This window comes from Petaurus breviceps, unplaced genomic scaffold (genome assembly GCF_028583685.1).
Source record: "Petaurus breviceps papuanus isolate PSGF00001 unplaced genomic scaffold, PetGlider_PUasm1.0 90994, whole genome shotgun sequence".
NCBI classification, from domain to species: domain Eukaryota; kingdom Metazoa; phylum Chordata; class Mammalia; order Diprotodontia; family Petauridae; genus Petaurus; species Petaurus breviceps.
This window is the reverse complement of record NW_027187393.1, coordinates 8442146-8463506: the sequence shown is the minus strand read 5'-3', so window position 1 is coordinate 8463506 and position 21361 is coordinate 8442146. Positions and strand designations below refer to the sequence as shown.

Genomic DNA, 21361 nt, shown 5'->3' with positions numbered 1-21361 from the left:
TGTGTGTGTGTGTGTGTGTGTGTGTGTGTGTGTGTGTGTGTGTGTGTGTGTGTGTGTGTGTGTGTATATATATATATATATATATATATATATATATATATATATATATATTCCCTTCAACTATTTTCATACTGAGAAAAGTTTCATCAGTTACAATTATCATTTTTCCATGTAGGAATGTTAATAGTTCAGCTTTGATAAGGGGCTTATGATTTCTTTTCCCTGTTTACCTTCTCAAGCTTCTCTTGCTTCTTGTATCTGAATGTCAAATTTTCTGTTCAACTCTGGTTTTTTCATCAAGAAGGCTTAAAAGTCCTCTATTCCACTGAATGACCATATTTTTCCCTGAAACATGATACTCAGTTTCGCTGGGTAAGTGATTCTTGGTTTTAATCCCAGGTCCTTTGCCCTCCGGAATATCATATTCCAGGCCCTTCGATCCCTCAGTGTAGAAGCTGCCAGATCCTGTGTTATCCTGATTGTGTTTCCACAATATTCAAATTGATTCTTCCTGGCCGCTTGTAATATTCTCTTCTTGATCTGGGAATTCTGGAACCTGGCTATAATATTTCTAGGAGTTTTCTTTTTGGGATCTTTTTCAGGAAGTAATCGGTGGATTCTTTCAACCTCTATTTTGCCTTCTGGTTCCAAAACATCAGGGAAATTTTCCTTGAGGATTTCTTGGAGGATGATTTCTGGGTTCTTTCTTTGATCATGGCTTTCAGGTAGTCCAATAATTTTTAGATTATCTCTCCTGGATCTATTTTCCAGGTCAGTGGTTTTTCCCATGAGATCTTTCACATTGCCTTCTATTCTTTCATTTGCTTGGATCTGTTTAACAGCATCTTGATTTTTTATAAAGTCAGTAGCTTCCCTTTGCTCCATTCTAAATCTGAGGGAATGATTCTCCTCATTGAGCTTTTGAGATTCTTTTTCCATCTGGCAAATTCAGCTTTTTAAGGCATTCCTCTCCTCATTGCCTTTTTGAGCCTCTTTTGCCATTTGAGTTAGTCTGTTTTTTAAGGTGTGATTTTCCTCAGTCAGCTGTTGACTCTCATTTCGTAATTTTCTTGCATCACTCTCATTTCTCTTCCCAATTTTTCCTCCACTTCTCTTATCTGCTTCTTAAGGTCCTCTATGGCCTGTAACCAGCTCGTATTTTCCTTTGAAGCTTTTGGTGCAGGAGTTCTGACTTCACTGTCTTTCTTCTGTTCCATGCTTTGCTCCTTTTTGTCCCCAAAATAGGAGTGTAATGTTGGAATCTTCTGTCTGCTTTGTTTCATGTTTCATGTTTTGCCTGGTCATGTTGCCCCTCATTCAAGTGACTTGGGTCAAAAAACCCTGGGTTTTTTGCCACAGTAGGACTCTGCCACCAGACTGGGGAGCTTCATCCCAAATGTTGAGGTTTTCTCAGCTGCCAGAGGTATTAGTTGGATGCCCTCTCTGAAGCCTCTACACGCTCTGGCAAACTGGTCATACACCCCAGGACCTCCACCCTAGACTGAAATCCAGATCCAAGCAGGTTAAAGCAAGAGCAATTACTCCTCAGACTGGTTGCTTGGTCCCCCTACAGTCTGCAGGCCAGGAGCTGAAGCTGCAACATGGCGCTAGCTATGCCAAGGCGGCTCAGTGGCTTTGCAAAAGCCAACACTGTCCCAACTACTGGTCCCAAAGTCCACACTGCACTGACCTCTCACTTTGTCCTTTGCATCTATGTGTTGATAATTCTGGACCACCACAGCTGCTGGTGATCTGGAGTCCCTCCAGCCAGTGGTTGGTCAGGCCAGCTCTGGGGCTAAAACCTCTGGCTCACAGCGGGCCTGGCCTTGGCTTACAGAGCACTGCGCTTGCCAATTCCTGCCAGCCTGCGGGGCTGTCCTCAGTGGGAGATTAGCTTCTCTGTGTCATTTTGTGGGTTCTGTAGCTCCAAAGTTTGTTCAGAGTCCCCTTTTACATGAATTGGGGAAGGTGGAGCCGCGCAGAGGTCCTGTTTCTACTCCGCCATCTTGACTCTGGGCCCCCCCCCCGGGCAGTTTTTCTTTATAATTTCTTGAAAGATTATGTCTAAGCTCTTTTTTTAAAATTATTACTTTTCAGGTAGTCCAATGATTTTTAAATTATCTCTTCTCAATCTAATTTCCAGGTCAGTTGTTTTTCCAATGAGGTTTTTTCACATTTTCTTCTGTTTTTTTTTTTTCATTCTTTTGATTTTGTTATGATTATTTCTTGCTGTCTCATGGACTCATTAGCTTCTGCTTGCCCAATTATAATTTTTAAAAAATTATTTTCTTCAGTAAGCTTTTGTATCTGCTTTTCCATTTGGCCAGGTTTGTCTTTTTTAAGGAGTTCTTCTCTCTTAAGAGAATTTTTTTTTCTTTTACCATTTGAACTATTTTTCTTTTTGCTTTTTTTTTTGGAGGGGGGAGGGCAGGGCAGTTGGTGTTAAGTGACTTGCCCAAGGTCATATAGCTAGTAAGTGTTATGTGTCTGAGGCCGGATTTGAACTTAGGTCCTCCTGACTCCAGGGCCGGTGCTCCATTCACTGCACCACCTAGCCCCTATTTTGTTTTTTAAGGTGTTACTTTCTTCAATATTTTTGGTGCTTTTATCAAGCTATTTGCTCTTTTTTTCATGATTTTCTTGTCTCACTCTCATTTCTTTTCCCAATTTTTCCTCTAACTTTCTTATTTGATTTTTTAAATCCTTTTGGAACCCTCCCAGGAATTCTTTTTTGGGCCTTTGACCAATTTACATTTTTCTTTCTATGTAGCTCTTTTAACTTTGTTGTCTTCTTCTGGGTGTTTTGATCTTCCCTATCGTCATAGTAGCTTTTTATGGTCAAATTATTTTTATTTTTTATTTTTGCTTGTTTTCTCATCCTGTTTCTTGACTTTTAACTTTATGTGAAAGTTGGGCTCTATTCCTGGGGTGGAGGAGGCATTGTACCAAGTTTCAGGTTTTTCGTGCTGCTACTTTCAGAGCTAGTTCTTGGGATCTGTAAGTTTTCAGTTCTTCCAGGGTGATATGATTTAAGAAGAGGTTTAATCACTGCTCTCCTGGCCTGTGCTGTGGTCCATCAGCAACTGCAAGTACTCTTCTTAACCCCGGAACTGTGACCAGGGTTCCTATTCCTCTGTGGTGGCATGCTATAGTGTGTTAATACTCATCTTCCTCTTCCTGAGACTGTGTCCCAGAACTGTGTATGGCAATGCAACAGAGTCCCGCACCCTGTGCCAGCAAAAGGCTCCCTGTCATCTCTTTCTGGCCAGTTGCCTTGACCCCCTTATGGCCTTTGAACTGAGAGCTCCAGAAGCTGCTGCAGCTGATTCAAGTGCCCCTGCCAATTCAGTCATCCTCAAGGCTTGCTGCCAGCTTGCTAGGGTGTGACCTGCTCTGGACTGTGCTCCCCTCTCGCCCTAGGGAGACAGAACTTTCCTGTCAATCTTGCAAGTTGTCTTGGGCTAGAAAATTGTTTCACCCTGTCTTTTTGTTGGTTCTGCTACTCCAGAATTCATCTTAAGGCATTATTTTAAAGTTGTTTAGAGGGGAATTTGGTCTTGGATCTGTTCCCCCCCCTCCCATATTACTATTTTTCTAATTTTTATAAATACAGTGATGATTAATAGGATTTCTTTTAAAATTAAGTTGAAACAAAAGAAAATAGTGAAACTTTAGTGAAGTCTTAATACATGGATAGTATTTGGGCACCTTGAAGGAACAACATGGACAAAATCTTAAAGCCTTCAATGAACGTAACATGTTTATGTAAAAAATCAGTTTGATTGAAGTAATGGGATATAGTGGGAATTAAGGTTGAATAAATAGGGAGGGTCAGATTATAGAAAACTCTGAAAGCCTAGCTAAGGAGTTTTAATATTTTGTTTTGTTAAGCAGTGAAATCCCATTGAGTGGTGAAGACTTCTCCAAGGAAGATTTGTAATTAGGGACCAATGAGGAAGACATTAAAGTAATCTTGACATATTGTGAGGACTCTGTAGACTAGAGCAATGATACCCATATTGCAGAGGAAAGGATCTTTGTGAAGGATATTTTTAAGGAAGAATTGATGAGTCTTGGTTTCGGACCAGTTATAACAAAAGAAGGCTCCCCAAGTTGCATGCTGAGGTGACCTCCTACTGTTATTAGAAATGGGGAAGTTGGGTAAGGATGGGGACATGCTGGTTTGAGTGGGAGACAGTCAGCCTCTTTGGGACATGCCCAATCACAGAATAACCAAATTTCAGCATGGGAGGGTGTGATGCACCATAGACATGGAGATGTCTTAAAAGGTGGATGGCTGTGCTTAGTCATCATAAAACATACCAAGGTTGCTTTTCTCATGTGACACAAACAAGGGCTTATATCTCAAAGCATCTAGAAGAGACCTCCTTTCAATAAATGTGTCCAGTCTTGGGGCTGCTCCTTGAGTGAGGAAGTAGTTGGGCTTGTTCTCCCTGTTCTCTTCCTGGAAGTCCCAGCAATATTTTGTTCTGAGGGGATCCTTTATTTAGGGATAGAGTAGAAATCTGCATCAGGTAACAGTCTGGGTTAAGCACCATACTCACGAGGCCAAGATTCTCCACTGTGGTTCACTTAGTGGGAAAACAGTTCCCTCCCACAGGCCATAGTATTAAGCCAGTTAACTGCCTCACAGATACATAAATGGTACAGTGCAGTCCTCTCCCATTTAGTAGAAATAAAATTGAGAACCCTTGCTGGTGCATCACCAGTATCATCCTATATCAAGGGCACCCTTTGGTGTAGTGGGGCCTGTAAGGCCTGACAGTAATCCCTTAATTAAATCTTCCATTTTGATCAGGCTTATTGGTCTTCTACATCATGACATCACTGAACTGGGCTGAGCTCAGAGAGTTGTGCTTCCATGGTACACACAATTTAGGGAATTAAACACAGTGAGGGCATGCTATGGGAGGGAGAATACTGAGAGGGAGCAATTTGGAAGTCTAAGTACCCATCTGGGCTCTGCCACTATTGCTGATTTTCCTAGGTTGCCAGAGTAGGCAAGCTGCTTCGCCTCTAATCCTTCCTTTCCTAACCTGTACATCAGAGGGGATTGGGTTAGTTGAGTTTCAGATTCTACTTTTGCCCTGCTATTTTCTGAGTCTAATAAAATTGTGCCTGTCCTCACTCTGAGATCAAGTGGTATAACTCTTTTCTTTGTCATTTTTTTTTTCTTCTTGAAAAATAGGATGGTGATGTTGTGGCCCCAACACTAACACCTATGAAAGCAAGTTGGAATTCTCAATGTGGAGGCCAACGTCCAGATTGTAATAGAGAGGGTTGCAAAGCCAGAGGCGCGCTTTTTAAGGAAAACTAATAGAATGGGAATGTCCACTTACTCTGTCCACATACCTGCTTCCTATAAAGGGATCTGCCCAAGTCACAATGCTGCAAGAAGGCTTAAACACATCCACCATCTATTTCTTGGCTTCTTCATATCTACATATCTCTCCATCAGAAATTGACCAGAATGTAAATAAATCACAGGCTTTTTCTCCAAATTAACTTGGGAAGCTGAGAGCTACAAATAGGAGAATTTTATTATAGAAAACATTTGTAACAAATTCCATGGCAATTTTAAGTTTTAGTTGCACTAGAGCAATTTTTATATGGGGGAGCAGGAGGATCTTTTTATCAGGTAGGTATATAATCTACAGACTACGGGAAAAGCATAAACCTTTCCTATTTCTAATTCAAAATTGGCTTGGTATCTACAACTCTTAATTCTTTATGTTTAAAAAAAAAAAGCACTGTTTTTATACACTCAGTTCCTGTGGAATAACTTTCTTAAAAGTTTATGGGAGACAAACTTGATAGACTTGGTGTGTGGCCTCCTCGCTGTGGGGTAGGAAACTGAAGCTGTGCTGCCCATCCCTGGTTAAAGCAGCAGAATCCTTTAGAAGCAGGCATGGGGCCCAGCCAGGCCCTCGGAGGTAGCTAGTCTCCTGTAGACCTGAGAGAGCATATTTGAAGTTGGCACTTGGGAGAAAAGTTTTTTCTCGGGAAAAAGCACAAGGGTTTGAAGCATATTATTCCAAATCAAACTGATCTCAGTGGACAGAATAAAGTGGCCTTTGTAGATCTCTGTCTGGTCAGTCCCTGACTGGACCATATCAAGGTTCTGACACAGGACAACATTGATTGCCACTTGATAGCAGCTCTACCCTTGACTAAATGACTTCCTACTCTCTCTTGGCAGATTTCGTTCACTTTTATTTCTGAACAAACAAGATTGTAAGAAGGCTTTGCTATTAAAAAAAAAAAAACACCACTTTTCCAAGACATTGCTCTGATGGGGGAGTAAGTTTCCACTGCCTCAGCAAAATAGACTGCGTCAAGATGTTGTTCAGGCAGAAAGACCAGACTTTGCTGCCCCCCTTGTGACTTCTTTGGTGGCTTTCAGGCCCAAGCCAGTGTATAATCTCTCTTTTCCCAAGGTGCCTAGAATAGGAATGGATAATTAAAGAACTGTGGTCCCTTGCTCTTCCTTTGCCATACATATGTGCATGCTCTTACTGCCTACTTGGTCCAAGGCCTTGTCTTGTCTAGACCTGACCGGCAGGGGAAAAGGGGATGCAGGCCCCATCCCCAGACGTTTCCAGACTGTTCTTTGGGAGGTAAAATCTTCCATGCCCTTCAATCAGAACTTCCTTCATGAAACCTTCCATGATCCCCCATCTGACAAAGTCTTTGCCTTTTTTGATGCTTTATGGAGCTTTATATACCTCTCATGTTACCTCATCATGTTCTATGTTGTTCTGTAGTTGCTAGATTATAAAGTCTTTGGGGGAAGAGACTATGTCTTCTTATCTTTACACCTCCCCCAGTACCTAACATGGGGCATTATACACAATAAACACTTTAAAAATGTTTGTTAAATTGAACGAGATCATAGTGCAATGTCATCCACTGGCCTTGATCTTCAAGTGTTTTATCTCCAGAGGCCTGGATGGGCAGCCTTATTTTCTCAGTCTAGTGAGTGTTCAGGCTCCCAATTCTATGCTCAAACTGGAAGGGCATTAGAGACAGTCACCAAGTGGATATAGGGTTATATTTCAAAAGCAAGCGCACATAGGGCAGCTAGGTGGCATGGATAGAGCACCGGCCTTGGAGTCAGGAGGACCTGAGTTTAAATGTGGCCTCAATCTAGTTGTGTGACTCTGGGCAAGTCACTTCACCCCAACTGCTTCCTGAAAAATAAAGGAAGTGGACGTGACTTGGGAATTGTCTACACGTTATCTTCTCCCAGAATACATGATGTTAGGTTGATTTGGTCACAACTGAATAAGAAAGTGCAGCCCCTGTTACTCCAGCTCTCCTTTTTATGTTACACAACACCGGTTTCTTATGTGACCTCAGATAGAACCCTTTGTTCATTGACAAGAGGATATGGGATGTGGGCAGGGGACAGGTTGGCAAAAGAAAAATGGAGGTTCTCAGAATTACTGTGCTGTATAAGTGCTTTTTATTAAGATTATGTATCCAGAATCAAGGACAGGAATGTAATAGCAAAGATTGTCCTATTTCTGCAAAACACTATCATTGAATCATGCTTGACTCTGGAACTTTGTATCCTACAACTGTATCATTAATGCGCACACATTGGGAGGTAGGGGCCGAAGATCAAAGTCTGCTGTTTGCATTTTTGTCCTATTAAGGCAGATGCACTTTATTTTATGTTTGCCTCCTTGCTTCGGCTATCAGGTTCAAATTTTACTTAGGAAAGACCTTTGATGTTTGTGTACAGACAGACTTTGGTGTCTCCACTGCTGGGATTACAGTATATTTTCTTATTAAGAACATTGCATTTTTAAAAATTGATTACTCTGACAAGTGTGGAAAAATACTGCAATAAAGCTTTGTGAATGTATCTCCAACCAAACATCTCGCTCTCTGAGGACTTCTTTCAGTTTACATGTTATCCTCCACGGGAGACTTGACCCATGTCTTAAACTGAGATTGTTCTATCATTGAACAAGAGAGATGGTTCATCTTGTCCACAATATTTCATTCTGTCACCAGCCTCCTTAGACTGTGAGTGAAGAGGGCATTTAGCTAGGTCTGTGCTAACTTGATTTCTGTGACCCAACTTCAGAGGGAGTAGCTTCCATGGAAGGGATCAATCTTTTAATGATGGGGAAGCAGGTACTGACCAGGAGAGAGAAGTATCCTTATTTCTTGTCCCCAAAGGCCAGAAACTTCTCCTAAGCAACAGCAGGGGCAAAGGAGATTTGAGACAAACCCCTCTTAGGTGACCTTGTTGAGTCTCTAGTCTTCCTTCATCTCCCTTAGGTCTCTATGCCTGCAAATATAACTTGGTCAGGTATATGAAAACACTCATCATGTTGATTCCTCTTGACCTTTTAATACTGTAGGGTGCTTCCCCAACAAAGAGTTAACTCCAGGGTATTGGTTTCAGCCTGGTAGCCCTATGCTAGACTAACCCTGGTGAGCTGGAAAAATTTGGATGAGGGAGTGGATGGTGGATGATTGAACCCAAGTGTGATCTTTGCCCACCTAAACTACCTCTTAGAGTCGACTCCTGCATTTGAATATTGCTTAGTTTGAGGAAGAGGAGTGCACCAGCCATGAAATATACAGGTTACTGTGTACATAGTAAATAGCCCATGAAAAAATTAATGGATAAGGCAGTATTGAGAGGAAGGGAAAGGGCAGTACTCCCAGTTCCCTGGGCCTGTCAACATGTAACAATCCTTATCAGGAACTTCATTACTTTTTGCCTATAGGATTGGGACCGCATTTGATAGGTTATCTGGAAGTTCTGAAGAGAGCTGCTGGGATCCAGATTTATTCAAAGCAAACAATCATTTGCTACTGGAAGATACTGCTAAGATAGTATCCATCCCCCATGTTCTTACCCTAGTTATACAAGGCTTTTGATAGGTAGGGGCCTGCCATTGCTTGCATAGCTAACCAAGAAACTCTTGGTTGACTGCCCCCTTATGCTATACCGTTAGCCTGGGGAAGGAAGTAGTGAGCAAGGCCCCAGTGAGGTCAGGGCAGGCTTTACCCGCCTGCGCACATCATCAGCTCAAGGCCCAGGCCTCTAGATCCTGTATGAAGAATTCTTCCCGGCTGGCCAGGACTTCATTGTTGAAGGTAGCACAGGGGTGGCTTCCCCCATGGTTCAGGTCCCCATCCAACCACAGCCCAAAATGGCCACTGGAGACAAAAAGAAACCTGGGTATCAGGAATGCTTCTGGTTCTTATCAAACCACATTTGGGTTAGAGACTTCATATTGACAGGGCCACCCCCCACCAAAACTTTGATCAGGTCGAAAATTCCTTTTTAGGGCTCTGAACCTCCCCTATTTCTACCCTCTCTCTGTTTCTGCCAGCCAGCTGCCACGCCAGAAGCCATGGACCCATCAGATACTGCTGAGTCTGCAGTTTAGGAACTGAACAGCTACTCTACAGAACGTATTTGCAGTGTTCAATTTTCATTTATTTATTTATTTATTTGCTGTTTGGAAGGCAAGTGGGGTTAAGTGACTTGTCCAAGGTCACATAGCTAGTTTTTGTATTAAGTGTTTGAGGCCGGATTTGAACTCAGGACCTCCTGACTCCAGGGCCAGTGCTCTAGTCACTGTGCCACCTAGATGCCCCGTATTCAATTTTTTTAAATTTTATTTTAAAATATCTTTTGTTTTTATATCACCTACATTTCCCAAATGTTTGTCCCCCCTCTCCCTCCCAGAGAACCATCTTATTTTAAAATAAATAAAAAGTAAAAGGGGAAAAAAAAGCAGTTCAGTAAAACTGATCAGCAGGTCAAAAAAATCTGACTATTTATAGTGTTCCATACTCAGACCCCCGCCTCTGATTTGCAGCATTTTATAAGGCAAGCTTAACTACAAAGGAATGACCCTGCAATGGTTGAGTCTTCAGCTATCAGTAGGAGGGCTATTTGAGCAGGAGACTCCTGTCACCCTTTACATCTTGTCCATTGAGTTTGTAGGTCAAGTTGGCCTTGCCCATGTCTAGAGGGAGGCCTCAGCTCCTTTGGCGAATGTTACCCTCTTCCTAAAGAAGGAGGTGACTAGTTGTCCCTTATGCCTGCCATGTGGTGCCCTACTAAAGTTTGCCCTGCCAGCGAAGGGGGAAGGACCAAATATATTAAACTGCCCTGTTATTAGCACCTTGTAAGAATGGTTTTATCTCTAGCTCTGTACATTGACAATTTTGAGCAACCGTCTGTGGCAGGGATCTATTGATTTGACCAGGAAAGAGGTTTTAAGGAAGAGCGGGAGTCCCAGCCCCTGTGCCCCTCAAAAGAGGCAGGAAATGAGAACACGATACCCCTGAATCCCAGGAAGGATTACTGAATGCATACCTGCCACTCCCCATTACCAGCAAGTCCAGGTCACCCTTCACAAAGAAAGTATTACTTCCTGTCCACTTAAATACCTGCAACAAAAAGAAAAACATGTTTAGTGCTAAGGACCTGAGCATCTGGCAGTACCGCTGGTGACCGCCTGATGGCAGAGTTGGAAGGAAATCTTTTTCCCATCCCCAAAATTTCTCTGGATTCAGAACTCTTCCAGGTAAAATGTTCCCATTCCCAGGTCCCAGCTAAGAGAAGGTCATGTGGAGAGAGGAGGGTAGAGTGTGGTAGGAAAAGCTTGAGGATCATGAAACCTGGGCTTAAATGCCAACTCTGTCAAATGCTAGCTGGGTGATGTTAAATTGATCTCTTCCTCCTCTGAGACCCAGTTTTTTCATCTTAAAAATTAAGATAATAATCTCTGTCCTGCCTATCTCACGGCATTTTTTCCAGATTAAAAAAGAGCAAAGGTGTGCAAGGGTTTGCTTTTTTGTTTGTTTTTTAAGGGCCAGACTCTTACAGGGGTAGCTAAGTGGCACGGTGGGTAGAACGCCAGATCGGGACTCTTCTTCCTGAGTTCAAGTCTGGTCTCAAATACTTCCTAGCTGTGTGACCCTGGGAAAGTCACTTAAACCCCATTTACCTCAGTTTCCTCATCTGTAAAATGAACTGGAGAAGGAAATGGCTAACACTCCAGTATCTCTGCCAAGAAAATCCCCAAAATCAGTTGAGAAGAGTCAAACATGACTGAAAACAGGACTTAACAACAACAATAGCTAGTTTTACTGTAACATAGAGTTCACGAAAGGGTGTGGCTTGAAATAAGCTGGAAAGCTAGGTGGGAGCCAAATTGTGAAAAACCTAAAATGACAAGCTAAGGAAATTGTATTTCACCCTAGACACAATGGGAAACCACAGAAGGCTTATTTTGTTTTTCTTTTGTTTTTTAAGCAAGGAGTGTTCTATCATCAGACCTTAGCAAGGTTGTTTTGACAATAATCATAAGCATAAGCATAGCCAGCATTTATAAGGCATTTTAAGGAGTGCAAAGTCAAATATTTTTTATTTTTACAACCACCTTGGGAGGTAGGAAGTATTACCTCCATTTTACAGATGAAGAAATTGAGGTAGACAAAAGTCAAATGACTTGCTCAGGGTCACACAGCTAGTGTCTGAAGCAGGATCTGAACTCAGGTAGTCCTGACTCCAGGCCCAGCACTCTATATACTTCATCACCTATCTGCCCCAGTTTCATCATTTTGAAAGCAATACAACTGGATTCCTCTAAAGTTCTTTTCACCTCTAAATCTATAATCCCATGACTCCATCCAGGGATGAGGAAGATAAGAGACTTAGTGGTATAAGAAGTATTTGTAGGAAGAGGCATGAAGATCTTTGGGAGGTTACTGCCATAATCTGGATTTTGTGGTGGTGAGAACTTTCAGTATGGAAGATCTATTTCAAAAGCTAACTCTAGATTTCTTTTTTTCTTTTTTTTCTTTTTGGAGGGCAATTGGGGTTGTGACTTGCCGAAAGTCACACGGCTAGTAAGTGTGTCAAGTGTCTGAGGCCGGATTTGAACTCAGGTCCTCCTGACTCCAGGGCCAATGTACCATTCACTGTGACACCTAGCCACCCCTGATTCTAGATTTCTTGATGACTTGGGTCCAGGGCTCATTTTTACCTTAGCTAGGAGGGTTGGTAGTGGGGTCAGGGTAGGGAATGGCACAAGAGATAGACATAAAATAAATGGCTTCCCAAGACTCACCAACGTGTGGAGTTAATGGCAAAGCCAGGACTAAAACCCAGTCCTGTATTAATGAGGTGCTTCTCTGGATTGCTATGTTCAAGTATCTTTGTTCCATCAGTTTTCAGTTGTATCTGACTCTATGACTCCATTTGGGGTTTTCTTTGGCAGAAATGCTGGCGTGTTTGCCATTTCCTTCTACAGTTCATCTTATAGATGAGGACACTGGGGCAAACAGAATTGTCCAGAGTCCCACAGCTAGTGTCTGAGGCCAAATTTGAACCCAAGAATGAGTCTTCCTGACTCTAGGCCTAGCACTCTGTGCACTGTGGCGCCACCTAGCTGCCCCTGTTCAAATATCTTAGGGACCATTATCTGGAAGAAGGATCAGACTTTTTCTGCTTGGCCCTAAACGACACTACTAGGACCAAGGTATAGGGAAAGTTATAGGGAGGAATAGTTTGGCTCAATAAAGGATTAACTTGGGACACTAGCCCTGGAGTCAGGAGGACCTGAGTTCAAATCCAGCCTCAGACACTTAATTGCTATATAACACTGTACAAGTCACTTAACCCTGATTGCCTCGAAGAAAAAAAAGTTATGCCCAATGGGAACAGAGTTGCATGCTGCCCTAGGAACCCAGGAGATTCACTCAGACCTGGCTCCAGCCTGGGGACCATACCTTCAGCTGTGGGGAGAAGGAGAAGAGGAAGGTTTCTCCAGTGCCGTAAAAACAGCTGCTGACGCGGATGGCTGTTGAGGAGAAGGCACCAAATATCTGAAACAGGAAGCAAGAGCATGGTTGGCATCTGGCACAGGCCTTCTGGGGGTGGGAGGGAGTATCCTTAGGAAGTTCTCAGGCCCCCTGTGGTACCATCAAGGAACATCCCACCCTTGTCTTCATAGGACCACCACCACCACTGCCCCCACTCAAATCTGGTTCTCAGTGAAGGTCTATGTCCTGAACCTATAAATTACCCCATAAGCAGAGCATCCCGATGCCTATGCAGGTTTCCAGCCTGGAATGCCCTTCCTCCCTCTTCCCCTTCCTCCTGTTAAAATTGTCCACATCCAATCATACAAATGGGAAGAGGACCCATTTGTACAAAAATATTTTAACAGCTCTTTTTGTGGTGGCAAAGAATTGAAAATCAAGGGGGTGCCCATCAATTGGGGAATGACTGAACAAGTTGTGGTATATGCATATAATGGAATACTAGTGTGCTATAAGAAATGAGGAGCAGATGGACTTCATAATAACCTGGAAAGACTGATGTTGAATGAGGAGAGCAGAACCAGAACATTGTACACAAGTACAGACACGTGGTATCTGTGATGACTAACTTTGAAAGACTGGGCTCCCGTCAGCAATGCGAGGCTATAAGACAACTCCAGAAGACCCATCATGGACAGGGCTACCCACACCTTGAGAAGGAACTGCAGAGCCTGAGTGCAGATTGAAGCAAACTATCTGCTTTCCCTCTTTTTGTTTTGTTTTGTTCCTTCTTTCTCATTGTTTACTCCATTGGCTATAATACTTCTTTACAACTTGACTAATGTTTAATGTGAAGGTATTTGTAGAACCTCTGTTTGATTGCATGCTGCCATGGAGGGGAAGGGGAGAAAAATTGGAACTCAGAAGTTTGTGGAGCTAAATGTTGTAAACGAAAAGTAAATTAATTAATTAATTAAATTTAAAAAAAGAAAAAAAATTGTCCTCATCCTTCAAGGCCTAGAGTGGGTAGTCTCTCCTCTAGGGAGCCTTCACCATCTGCTCTAGCCCATAGTGAGTATTACAACATCTGGAGTTTGAAACCTGCAATTCAGCCCTAAATTACACACTGCCTTGTCTTTTTCTCTAATGGTTTCCTGTGGACAAGTTCTGCCTCCCCACCCAGACTGTGAGCTCTCCAAGGACAAGGATTGTTCCCTCTTTTCTCCCTCCTAACAGGGGAGCTGAATGGGCCCAGAGCTAAGCACACAGTAGGTTCTTGAGAGGTGCTCAAAAAATTATTTATTGAAAATATACCCTGAAAAAAGAAGAGAGAGATGCGTATTGATGGACTGATTAGGAGAAACAAGGCCATGACTAGGATAGGGCAACGTGGGCTTTGCCCGAGGATGACAAGTTTGAAGGTCCTAAAATTGCATCTCATAGTGGCATAGAAGAACAGAACTCGGCACCTAGCCTTAGAGCTAAGCACCTAGTGAGAACAATGGTTAAAATGGGAAGCCCCTATGTGATAGGCTAGGGTGTTTCTCCCCTACTCCAAATTGCTCTGCATCCCAAACCCTTCCCAGAAACAACCTCAAATTCTCCAGGGTCTCTGAATGCCTCTGATAGGACAATTGCCAAAGTGAGGGCATGTCTAGTGCCACTTGTCCTGGATACTATTTGTGTGCTTTGCCCAAGCACAAAAATGTCTAGGTGGGTGTTCTGAGTAGGGATGGGAATCAAAGTTGAGGCTGCTGGGAAGGATTAATTATAGGACAACTCTCCTGATCCTGCTGCCCCCTAACCCCCCGGTGGGATTTGTGGTGGGGGAGGGGGGAGGGAGGGAGAAACAGAGACAGAGAGAGAGGAGAAAGAAAAGGAGAAGAAAAAGGAGAGGGGATGGGGAGAAGATATAGGAAAAAGAGAGAAACAGGGGAGGGGAGGGGAAGGAGAGAGACAGAGACAGAGAGAGAGAAAAATGTTGTAGGAAAACCAGATTGTAAAACTGTTGGAGGACCAGAATTCAGACGTCTAGATTTTGTGGTAGATGAGGAAGGAGAAGTGCAAGGGAAAGAATTTCTTTCTTAGGGGTCCCCAGTGTCTGACTCAGCTCATGACTGCCCCAACTATGTGAACCTTCAGCCATAGGGCCTGTACCTTGGACATATGGTGAGGGGACCCTGTCCTGGGGGCCATCTGGGAAGAGCATCCTCATTCTTCCGCTCTTTGTCCTTTCTCTGGGGAATGCAGGTGAATATGCTTCTGAAGAGACTTGTCTCCAGAGAAGAGAGACTCCTATGGTCATGTTGTGGCAGGGAGACACCAATGACCTCCTTCAGCACTTAAGCCTTTGCCTTGAACCAGGCCTCCCCCACCATTAGACTTGGCCTCACTTACCTGGCCATCCCTATCCCTGAGGGCCAGTAGTACGGGGTAGCTCTGGCCCTCCATCCGCCGATACAGGCTCTTCAGGCTGAAACCATCTCTTTCAGTGCAGTAAACCAGAGTCCAGGAGTGGTCAGTGAACCGAAGGGGAAAGTATGGGATGAGCTGGAGACAGAAGTAGGAGCATGAATGGGGTGCTCTTCCTCAGATGAGGTTAGGGGAGGATGGGGAGACCAGAAGGACTCAGGCCAGGGATAGTAACTAAAGGATGGATGAGAAGACCTTCCCTAGCTGTTTCAGTTTTCTGTTCCCTGCCTCAGGACAGAGCCATGGAAAGGCATAGCACTTTTGAGCTTTTAAGCCACTAGTGATACAGATATTATCACCATGGGAAAACTGAGGTTCATGGCAGGGAAGTAACTGGTTCCATTTCCACAGCAAGTCAAATAATAGAGCCAGGACAAGAGCCTAGATCTCCCTACTGCTAGCCTGTCCCTGACATTGTCCAGGAAGAAAGCCTACCTCTCGGGCTCAGGTCTGAAGTCCATAAATTCCAATCAGTAGCCATACCTGCCTGAATTCCTCTTCATGAAGGACTTTGCTCTCTCCCAGGGTGGGGACTGAAGCCTCCTGAATGCCTGGGCCCTGGGCAGTTGGCACAGTCTGAGCCTCAGCCTCAGCTTCAGCCTCGGCCTCAACCTCTCCTGGCAGTGGGTCATCCGGTTGGCTGGGCTGTGGGAGATACAGACAGCGTGGACAGGAGAGCAGTGGATTCAGTTGTGGCCCACAGGGGCCTGAGCAGTAGAGAAGGCAGCCTTCTTAGATGTGGACCCCCTTGTTTCTCTCTGAGAAACTCAGATATACATTAAATCACAGAAATGTAGAATCTGGAAGAGACTTTAGAGACCATCTCATCTGAACCTTATTGCACAGAGGGGAATGATTTCCCTAAAAATGCATAGGGAGTTTGTGGCAAAACCGGGTCTCTAATAGACAGGTCTGAAATCCAATCCTCACTGCGCACTACCTCTGTCTAGATTTCCACCCAAGCATTCAGCCCCCTTCCAGCCTTGACAATGCCTTCAAGTTCTGGTGCCCATGGGACCATCTTGTGAAGCCTTTAATAACTGCAGCCCCCCCCCCACCATGCACTCAGGAAGGGCTCTTTTCTCAGGTGCAGCTTCCCTCTAGCTCAGCTTCTCCTTCTGAGTAGGGGGAAACAATTCTTAGATCCCAAGGACACAAATTTCCCTAGCTCCCTAAGGATGAAAATGAGGACATTTCCCATGGAGTTGGGCACGGTGGAGGCTGGTATCCTGACACAAGGAGACAAGAGACCTCTGGGTAGCTATGGGTCCTCCAATCAAGATTTCTCTACTCCTGGCCTTTCTGAGTTTGTCCTGACTTGGGGGAGACATCAAGTTACAGCTCTGAGGGTAGAGGGAAGCATAGGCCAGAACATCCAAGATCCCTGCCCTTACTCCTACCCACAGTCCCTCCTATCCAGGTATCAAGAACAAAGACCTTATAACTCATGTGTGTGTCTATGTCTGTATTTGTGTGTCTGTGTGTACACAGGTGTCCAGATGTAAGCTCATGCATCATAGTGTGAGAGAAAGAGACCAAGATTTAGAATCAGAGAATTGGTTTCAAATACAGGCTTGGCCACTTCCTATTTCATTTCATTTTCCCTCCCTGGCTCTGTTTCCTCATCTGTCAAATGAAGAAGTTGGACTAGATCAGAGGTTCTTTACCTAGGGTCCATGGATAGATTCCAGGGAGTCCATGAACTTGGTTGGGGGAAAAAAATGACATCTTTAGTTTCACTAACAATTAAGCATTTTCTTCCATTGTGAACAGAGGTCACAAACCACAGGAATATTAGCAGTACCTGTGACTTTGCCACCAAGAGAAATCACAGATATTTTTATATCACATTAAAATTGTTGTAGACATCTTGAAATATCATTATGCTCACCTATACTTTGAAGTTACTCTAGTTGTTAGATCCTTTACCTGTATTTTAAATATATTACCTTGTCATTGAAGGCAGCTAGATGGTACCATGAAGAGAGAGCTGGAGTTGGAATGGGAGAGATCTGAGTTCAAATCCTACCTCACATATTTACTAGCTATGTGACCATGGGTAAGCCACTTCACTTTTGTTTGCCTCAGTTTTCTCTACTGTGAAATGGAGATAATGACACCTGCCTTGAAGGGTTGTTGAGAAGATTGAGTGAGCTAACATTTACAGAAAGCTTACCAAGGTTTACAAAGCTCTCTTCAGACCTTAAAGCACTTTGTAAATGTTAGCTATCATTATTAATATATTAATAGAGAAGCATATGAGGTGACTATATCACAAATTTGGTTTTTGAAAAATATTTTGATAATGAAATTTCAGTATAATTGGTTTCCTTTGTAATCCTATATATTTAAAATTTTTATTTAGAAATATTATTCTGAGAAGGCTGCAGTAGATTTCACTGGATTGCCAAAGGAGCCCAGGACACCAAAAAGATTGAGAATTCTTGGACTCGATGGTCTCCAAGGTCCCTTCCTGTTCTAAGACTGCCTTATATATGTGTTTGTGTGTGTGTGTGTTGAGTTCTAGGTACTGCTCAGGGGCAGAAGGCCCAAGCTTGGGAGTAAGGATCAGTCAGTGCCTCTCCTGCCAGCATATTCCCTACCCTGAATCCCTTCACAGCTCCTCCCAGGCTCCTCTTGCTTAACCTGGCCTCTGGCAACAGGTGATACTTTCTTCCCCTCCCCCAAGTCAGGTTCAAGCCACAATGGGCCCACATATGTCACAGGCAGTGTCAGCCCAGGGCAGGGATTGGGCACAGAAGAGCACTTCAGCAAGAATACCATCTCATAGACAGATACTGGCCCAATAGGGAACAGCCACACTTCCCGGGTATAACCCAGTGCCTTTACCCATATCCTGCCCTCCCGAATAGGACAGGTCATCACAGCAACAGATCTCACCTCACCTACTACAATCTCTATGGATCCATACCGGGCAATGGCATGGTTAAAGGAATGGAAAGAAATTTGGCTATTTGCCAAGGTTAAGGTAGGGGTTTGGAGAACTGAGGGGTTGGTGAGAGCCAGGAGAGACTGGGCCTTGTGAAAAGAAACAGAAATAGCTTTAAATATTCAGATGCACTGCCCAAGTCCCAGTTCAATCACTGAGCAGCTCCATACCCATCTGACACTTTAAAGCTTGGGAGGAAGGGAGGATCATGACCTACCAGCTGAGTGTAGCGCCATCGGAGCCCTCTCATCCTGCTGCCTGGGGACAGGCTGGCTGTGGCTGTGTCATGGGCACCCTTAGGGCGGGGCAGAGAGGAGCTGAGGGAGAAAGGAAAGGGAGCACCTGGTTGGTGAATGATGAATTCTCAGCTTTACCCAGCTGCCCTTTGCAACTTCTTCAACCTCACCCTGCTATTGGCAACCCCTGCCCCACTCCTGCTATCCTGGCAGGGTTGGGCACAGGCATCAGGCCTCATCTCCCAGGAAGCCTGCCCACAGGACTCTGTCTTCCTAGGCATTGTGGCTTCTTCGCTGATATCTGAACCTTAGCAAGAACCTAGTCTAGTCCCTTTGTTTTACTGAGGGAAAAATGCTGAGAGAAAAGGAGAGACTCACAGCTAATTAATAGCAAAGCTAGGACTAGATGTCAATTTTCCTGGCTTTTAGTCCTAGCTTTTTTCCCCTGTGAACCCTTCAATCCCCTCCCACTCATCCCCTTTTCTTCCATCTCATCTTCAATGTCACCCCATCTATTGGCCCCTTCAAACATCGTGAGGTTTTTCCTATCTTAAAAATAGCCTTCCCTTGACCACGTTATGCCCTCAGACTTTCATCATATGCCCATCCTTCCCTTCCCAGCTAAATTCCTACAAGGAGTAGTCTGTACTTTCTGTCTCTCCTTCTCCTCTACTACCCTTCCTTCACTCCTCTCCTCAGATCTGCTCCTGGCTCTGGAGACTTCACCTTATTCCCAGTTGCCCTCTCTCCCTGGAAGATACCTTTGCCCTTCCTTGCTTCTTCCTCCAATTGATGAACTTTTGTGGGGACCTGCCTGGTCAGCATCGCTGCCCATTTTCCAGACACCTCCATCATGCCCCCTTTCCAACTGTGCCCTTGCTTTTCAGCTAATTGTAGGGCTGGAGGGTAAAGCACCAAACTCCTCCCAAAGCCTTCCTTTATGGAGGGCAGAAATTGAATTTCCAGCTCACTCTGTTTTGCTTCTGTAGCTCTACTTGGTTTCAACACCACTGAACAAGATGCCTCTTCCAGGATAAGTTCATCACTTCTCATCCCATCACCACCCTGCTCACTTAAGCCTTGATACCACTTCTCAGCCTCCTCTAACCTCTGATTGCAGGGCCATCCTTCATAGCAGGCAGAAGTTGGATTTGTGTTGCTTTTTCCTTCAATGTAGGTGACTCCCGAATCTATATACCCAATCCTAACCCTTTCTCTGAATTTGTTCACTTCTCATATTTCCAGATGCCTGCTAGAGGCCTTCACTTACACATCCCCTTGGCACCAGCTGCCAAATTGCCTGAAGTATGTACATCTTAAAGCATTTATTAGTATTGCTATTATTTATTATTGTCATTATGGATAGGGATTGGACTGTGATTTCTCTGATATTAGGGAAGTTCAGGATGAGAAAATTCCTACTCAATGTGGGTTGACACTCTTTCTACAACTTATAGTTTTATAGCTGCCTGGAGCAGTGAGGTGGTATAGTAGATAGAATGCTGAGCCTGGAGTCAGAAAGGCTCCTTTTCCTGAGTTCAAATCCAGCCCAGACACTTACTAGCTGTGTGACCCTGGGCAAATCATTTAACTCTGTTTGTCTCAGTTTCCTCGTCTATAAGATGAGCTGGAGAAGGAAATGTAAACCACTCCAGCATCTTTGCCAAGAAAACCCCAAATGGGGTCACGGAGATTTAGACACAACAGAAAAGACTGAACGATAACAGCCAGAGCACCAAGAAGTTAGACGACCTGCCCAGGGCCATACAACCAGGATATACATCAGAAGCAGGTCTTCGTGGGCTTCAGGGCTGGTTTTCTGTGCACCATGACACAATGCCTTATTATGACTGCATTAATAATAATACCAGCCATTATTAATAAAGTTGTATCACTATAGTAGTACATTATATTGTAATAAAATATCTTATTATTATATAGATACTACCTATAATACATTAAATATAATCTAAGTATATTATTGATTATTATAGATAATTTATGTTATAGATTATCATTCTTAATGATAATAATAGCTTATATCCAGATGATGGCTAATCCCCACCCCCGTAATTATTGCCCTTCTGTGACCTTGTCTGCACAGTTGAGCTGATGGCTTCTTGGGAGATGGAAGACTCTCCCCTAGCTGGTATCCTAGGCTTAATGGATTTAAAATTGAAAAACATATAAACATCCTGGAGGTGGAATTGGGTCAAGAGACCCTGAGATCCCATCAAAAATCAGCCTGTAGATAACAGCAGACTCAAGACCAAGTTCCCGTGGGGTTAGAGTATGACTATATAGGGAAGATACTCACCCACAAAGCCCTTTGAGCCTCTTCTTCCAGCCTCCAGCAGTCTTGGTCCGGGACAGATTTTCTTTGTTAGACCAGTTCTTCTCCAGGGTGGGCAGGCTGGAACCTTGCTTTTCTAGACTGGCTTTTTCACTTGAATGGCCAGGCTTCCTCCCCTCCCTTGGGTTCTGGCTCAGCTGCTATGTGCCCTTAGAGCCTGGTGTGCTTCCAGGGCTCTTATATGAATTAGCTTAGAATCTTAGCCTGCCCTTCCCAAGGCCCAGCCCCCGCTGTGGCTTCTGGTTCCAGCTGGAAAGGCTCAAGCAGTTATCACCTTACACAATAAACTTGAACTCTATAAACACATACAAATATACTACCCCCCTCCCACCCTCTCCTTACCCAGACTAAGAGCAACCAGGGGAGTCTTATGGCTCATCCATCCATCCATTCAGTAAGCACTTAATAAGCCATTACTATGTGCCAGGAACTGTACTAGGAACCAGCCAGGAACTTCTCTGGAACACAAAGACAGGAATGAAACAAGCCCTGTCCTGAAGAATAACTTATATTCTGCCATGC

At 43.9% G+C, this 21361-nt stretch overlaps 2 protein-coding genes across 4 annotated transcripts in view; one reads left to right on the top strand and one right to left on the bottom strand.

Moving 5' to 3' along the window:
* The window catches only part of SAMHD1 (SAM and HD domain containing deoxynucleoside triphosphate triphosphohydrolase 1), a 62313-nt gene extending 52861 nt beyond the window's left edge, over positions 1–9452 (top strand). For 2 of the 3 annotated variants that reach the window (XM_069077627.1, XM_069077629.1), the window contains one exon: positions 5210–7903. In XM_069077627.1, the coding sequence (XP_068933728.1) occupies positions 5210–5338 (129 nt within the window). In that variant the 3' untranslated portion in view covers positions 5339–7903. Of the gene's footprint in view, positions 1–5209; positions 7904–9380 lie in introns of those variants that run through there. The other variant, XM_069077628.1, reaches the window with a different exon arrangement.
* Positions 8533–20970, bottom strand: TLDC2 (TBC/LysM-associated domain containing 2). The gene is made up of 7 exons (XM_069077630.1): positions 20804–20970; positions 18468–18567; positions 15784–15945; positions 15226–15378; positions 12796–12891; positions 10376–10449; positions 8533–9204 (listed from the first exon to the last, which is right to left on the bottom strand). The coding sequence occupies exons 2-7, from the start codon at positions 18498–18500 to the stop codon at positions 9069–9071; spliced, it is 654 nt and encodes a 217-aa protein (XP_068933731.1). The 5' UTR covers positions 18501–18567; positions 20804–20970; the 3' UTR covers positions 8533–9068.
* Positions 20971–21361: the final 391 nt, after the last annotated feature.

What these genes read in the sequence shown, in the direction of transcription:
- TLDC2 (XM_069077630.1), bottom strand. Translation starts at nt 18,500, where the DNA reads ATGAGAGGGCTCCGATGGCGCTACACTCAGCTG. An exon ending in TCAGGGATAGGGATGGCCAG is followed by an intron (nt 12,892 to 15,225) that starts GTAAGTGAGGCC and finishes TTCCTGTTTCAG; the next exon opens with ATATTTGGTGCCTTCTCCTC. An exon ending in CTGGTAATGGGGAGTGGCAG is followed by an intron (nt 9,205 to 10,375) that starts GTATGCATTCAG and finishes TTTTGTCTCCAG; the next exon opens with TGGCCATTTTGGGCTGTGGT.